Source organism: Carlito syrichta, unplaced genomic scaffold (assembly GCF_000164805.1).
Source record: "Carlito syrichta isolate Samal-C Ts95f unplaced genomic scaffold, Tarsius_syrichta-2.0.1 Scaffold179048, whole genome shotgun sequence".
NCBI classification, from domain to species: Eukaryota; Metazoa; Chordata; class Mammalia; order Primates; family Tarsiidae; genus Carlito; species Carlito syrichta.
In genome coordinates this window covers 399,828-404,904 of record NW_007123144.1, presented here as the reverse complement: position 1 = coordinate 404,904, position 5,077 = coordinate 399,828, and the positions used below count along the sequence as shown (strand labels likewise).

Here is a 5,077-nt window from a genome sequence, read left to right as displayed (position 1 = left end):
CTTGCAATGTTGCCCAGGCTGGTTGGAAACTCCTCTGCTCAGACAATCCTCCCATCTTGGCCTCCCAAAGTGCTGGGATTACAGGCGTGACTGTCATGCCCAGTCTGGGGACATTTTATGGTTGTCACAACAGGGTAGGCATTGCTATGACATCTGACTGGTGGCGGCCAAGGATGCTGCTAATCATCTTACATGTGCAGGGGACCCCACAGCAGAGTCATCCAACCTGAATGCCAGCAGTGCTGAGAGGAAGGACAGGTTCAGACGTGAGCTGTCATTCCAGAAAGGCACAGGAGTTGTGGGTGGGGAGATGGCTGTCCAGGGCCCAGGCACCATGGGGACTTCGAGCAGGGCCCAGTTGGGGCTAATGAGACGGCCACGCCTAGGCGTGCTAAGTTGAAAAGGTTTTATTTCAATTCTATCCTTGGGAGGCAGCATAAATAACCACAGGAGACCACGGTGGTCAATGGGGAAGAAAAAAACAACTTCCAGAATGGGGGGGAGATGAGCTGGTGCGGTCTGGCTGCGGGTGGGGGTGCGGGTGGGGGTACCAACCCCACTTGGGCTGGCTGGGAACATGGAGGGGTCTCAGAGGAAGGGCCTGAGGGAGGGAGGCTTTCCCCTGTCCCTCCTGCCTGGAGGGCCATATGACCGTGGCCTCCGTGGACCAGGCATTCCGTGGGTGGCACAGGCAAGCAGGTGTGGCATGGAATGTGACTAGTGGATCCTAGCTAGTGAGAGAAAAGAGTGGACACCCATTTCCAGATCCCGGATCTCACCCCCAAAGTGGGACTCTTCTGGGAACAGCGTTTACACACTCAGCGTGGGTGGTGGGAAATAAAGGAAAAAAGAAGAAAGGAATGAGCACACGTCGACGGCCGGTGAAAGGCAGCATCTCGGAGCTGTGACCTGGGCATCTTGAAGCCGGTGAGGCACGGTGAGGGCCCCGGGGGTCACAGAACCATGCAAACTCTGAAGTGCTGTGAACTGATGAAGCGACTGTGGTCATCCTCCGTGCATAAGGCGGAAAGTGGCTGAGAAGTGGGGATGAGACACACACGGGGCCTCCCCCAGGGCCGAGCTCCACCCTCCTCAGCCTCGGCTTCCCGGAGGATGAGGCCTCATCTCAGATGGAGTCCCCTGGGGGTGAAGGCCGAGGGTGCGGGGGCCCCAGCCGGGCAGTGTGCGCGGGCATGGCTGGTGCTGGGCAGACGGTCGCGGGGGTGTTCGGCCCTTGCTGTCCATGGGGCCGCAGGTGCTGGGGAGGCCTGTGGTGGGATTGGCATCTCCATGCAACGGGAGAGGCCCAGTCTTGGGTCTGGATGGCTGGGCCTGTCCTGGGCCCATGGTGGACCTGCTAGATGGCCTAGGAAGTCGCTTCCCATTGCAACCCTGGGTTCTGTCATCTGTCCAATGGGAACATGCGTCCCCTACCCTGTCAGGCTTGCACGCAATGGGTCAGGTGTACAAGAGCTTTGAAGAGAATCATGGGAAGGCAAGGGGCGTATGGCCTCGGAGGGCCTTGAGAACAGCCTCCGAATTCCCTGAAGATGAGGGGCCGGGTGGCCAGCTGCCGGGCCAGGAGAATCAGGCTTGGGGCCGCTGGGAGGAGGAGTGGCCGTGGGGAAGGAGCCCTGGGCCTGTCACCCACCCCGACGGGTGGGGGTCACCAGGAAGGCTGGGCCCTCCGGGAGGGTGTCTGTCCTGGCAGCCCCTCAGCCGGGGCCAAGTTCAAGTTCTATGTCAAGTTGGCTCTGCTTCCCCTTCTGCTCCCTGGTCCCCAGAGGGCCACCTGGGGCGGCTGTGGTGTCTCTGCCCCACTGAGGGGGAGCCTGGTTCATGGGGTGGCAGGGCCAGGTCCACCCATGAGGGGTCACCAGGAGAGGCTGGGGACTTGCATTAGCATGAGGTCAGAAGGTCAGAGGTTGGCTTCCAGTTGTCGAGGCATCAGGCAGGATCCACGGGCTCGCCCGCTCCTGTCCTGGCTCTGTCTCGGGGTCACCGGATAAGGGGAAGTGAGGGACGTAGAGACAGGAGGGGCAGCCCGGCGGCCGGCAGGGACTAGCAGTTCTTGGGGCTGTTGCGCCAGTTTTTCAGCTCCAGCTGGAGCTGCCGGATGCGAACGTCCTTCTGGGCCAGTTCCTCCCTCAGCCGCCGGATCTCGTCTTGCTGCCGGAAGAACATCCGCAGGAGCTGGGGGTGGGGGAGAGGGCCGCACAGGGCCATGGGAGAGCATGAGGGGCCGCTCCTGCCTGTCGGGCCTCCCACCAGCCCTGCCCGCGCCAACTCACCCCCAGCCACTCATGGCCTTGACCTCTGCCCCTCCTCCGGTCCTCTCCTGTTGCTGAGGGCTGGCCAGGACATCTCAGCCACCCTCCTGGAAGGTCCAGCCTCCCTGGTGGCCTCACCTGTCGGGGTGGATGGCAGGCCCAGGGTTCCCTCCCCTCCCACCCCTCACTTCCCGCTTCACTCACTGATTCGGGGTCAACAAGGAAGGAGTGACCACACACAGCCCAGTTTCCAAACACCCATGGGAGCCCACCCTAATGCTTCTCTTTTTCTTCTTTCTCTCTCTCTTTCCTTTTTTGAGTCAGAGTTTCACTGTGTCACCCAGGCTGGAGTGCAGTGGCATGCTCATGGCCACCACAGCCTTGACCTGCTGGGCTCAAGCGATCCTTCCACCGCGCCTTCCAAGTAGCTGGAACCATAGGAGTGCGCCACCACGTTTGGCTAATTTTTTGATTAATTGTTGAGACAAGGTTTTGCCCAGGCTGGTTTTGAACTCCTGGGCTCAGGCAATCCTCTCGCCTCCACCTCCCAAAGTGCTGGGATTACAGGCATGAGCCACCACTCTTTCTTTCTTCTTTCTTTCTTTTTTCTTTTTCTTTCTTTTTCTTTCTTTCTTTCTTTCTTTCTTTCTTTCTTTCTTTCTTTTTCTTTCTTTTTTTCTTTCTTTCTTTCTTTTTCTTTCTCTCTCTCTCTCTTTCTTTCCCTTTCTTTATCCCTCTGTCTCTCTGTCTCTGTCTCTCTCTCTCTCTCACCCTCTCCCTCCCTCCCTCCCTCTCAACCTCTCTCTCTCTCTCTCTGGAGTCAGAGTCTTCCTCCGTTGCTCAGGCTGGAGTGCAGTGGCACACTCACAGCTACGGCAGCCTTGACCTCCTGGGCTTAGGCAATCTTCCCACCTCAGCCTCCCGAGTGGCTGGGACTACAGGAACACACCACCACATTCAGCTAAATTTTTTTTCAATTTTTTTGTAGAGATAGTGTCTTGCTATGTTGCCCAGGCTATCGAACTCCTGGGCTCATGTGATCCTCCCACTTCAGAATTTCCATTTCCATTCTCGATGGAAGCCTTTCCAACTTGTTTTTGTCCTCTTCCTAAGAAGGCTGAGCACCCAGAGTAGGATCTGGCTGTTTCCTCAGGGATGGACTCTGACAGAAAAGTCAAAGCTTACATGGGGCAGGCATTCACTAACTGGGGTGGCAAGAGAGCCTGAATGTTGTCTCCTTCAGAACCCATGTTGAAATGTGACTCCCAACAGTGGAGGCGGGCCTGGGGGGAGGTGACTGGGCCATGGGCGGTCTCCTGGTACTGAGTGATTCTCCTTCTGTGAGTTCACATGAGAGCGGGCTGTTCAAGAGCCCAGCCCCTCCTCCTGTCTCTCATTCCCGCTCTTGCCATGTGACACGACTGTTGCCTCTGTTTTCTGTGAAGGTGGCTTCCTGAGGCCTCACCAGAAGTAGGTGCCAGCACCGTGCAGAACTGTGAGCCAAATAAACCGATTTTCCTTATAAACTATCAGCCACTTCATAGTCGTGACTGTAGGTGGGCACTGGCCAAGCACAGGTGTCTAGGCCAACTCTCACTCAGGTGACCTATGGATTAGCTAGGCTCTAATTCTTCTAGAAAACATACTGACAGATGCCCACGAAACACCAGCCAAGGAAGGCGCAGGTGGGGGTGCAGGCCCCTGCGCCCATGAGCTTAGTGTTACCCAAAGTCAGTTGTGTTTGTTCTCAGACATTCTGGGGTAAATTACATTAGTTACCTTAATTGTATAACTTACTGAAATAGGATATACATTGATTAAGTGAGCACAAAAAGAGAGTGGCTATTTCTATGAGAACTTAGCATAGTGCTTTAGAAAAATCTCACTAAAGATGATGCTAAAAAAAAACCCAAAAAACCGTAGCTGAATTAGGCGTGGATGACATAACCATGAAAGATCGAGGGACGCTTTGTATCTTAATTGTGTGACAGTGGCTGCGTGGCCAGGTGTGTTTATCAAAATTCTTAGAACTATACACTGAGAAAGATGAATTTTACTATAGGTAAATTAGACCTCGATCAATTTGTCTCAAAAAAATATTTGGGAAAACATTAAAAAATCCTGGGCTTTGATTTCAGATTGATCTTATTTTTTATTTTTTAGAGACAGGGCTTTGCTCTGTCACCCGGACTGGAATACAGTAGGTACGATCACAGCTCACTGCAGCCTCAAATTCCTGGGCTCAAGTGAGTCTCCCACCTCAGCCTCTTGAGCAGCTGGGACTCCAGGCATGTGCAACCACACCCACCTAATTTTTGTATTTTTTTATACAGAAGGGGTGTAACATTGTCAGGCTGACCTCCCAAAGTGCTGGGATTACAGGGATGAGTCACTGCGCCCAACCCCAGATTGACTCTAAATTCTCGTTTCACCAAAAGAGACTGAAACTGGGAACGGGCAAGAAGGTGTGATTTATGTGAGAAAGACAAAACAGATTCCCTCAGGGAAGCTTCCTCCAAGACAAGGTCTTGATCCTGCATCAAAATATGCTGAATGAATGTGTATGTTTTAAATGAAAATAGGCGATTTAAAGAATGTGCTTATCATTGTATAATTCCCTCCTTTGGTTGACTTAAAAGAAACTGCTAACCAAGAAACCACCTAGTTACATCTATTCAGAGGGACGATATACTATTACATGAAATGATGCGCCTGAGCCCGCGGGTTTAAGACCTGCCTGGGCAGCAAGACTTCATCTCTACAATAAATCAGAAAATCAGCCGGGCGTGGTAGCGCATGCCTGTAGT

At 53.8% G+C, this 5,077-nt stretch overlaps 1 protein-coding gene across 3 annotated transcripts in view; it reads right to left on the bottom strand.

The window, feature by feature from the left end:
• Positions 1–392: 392 nt before the first annotated feature.
• CORO2B (coronin 2B) overlaps positions 393–5,077 on the bottom strand; it is a 78,708-nt gene continuing 74,023 nt past the window's right edge. For all 3 annotated transcript variants that reach the window (XM_008051493.2, XM_008051497.2, XM_008051496.2), the window contains one exon: positions 393–2,193. In XM_008051493.2, coding sequence (XP_008049684.1) covers positions 2,062–2,193 — 132 coding nt within the window. In that variant the 3' untranslated portion in view covers positions 393–2,061. The remainder of the gene's footprint in view (positions 2,194–5,077) is intronic.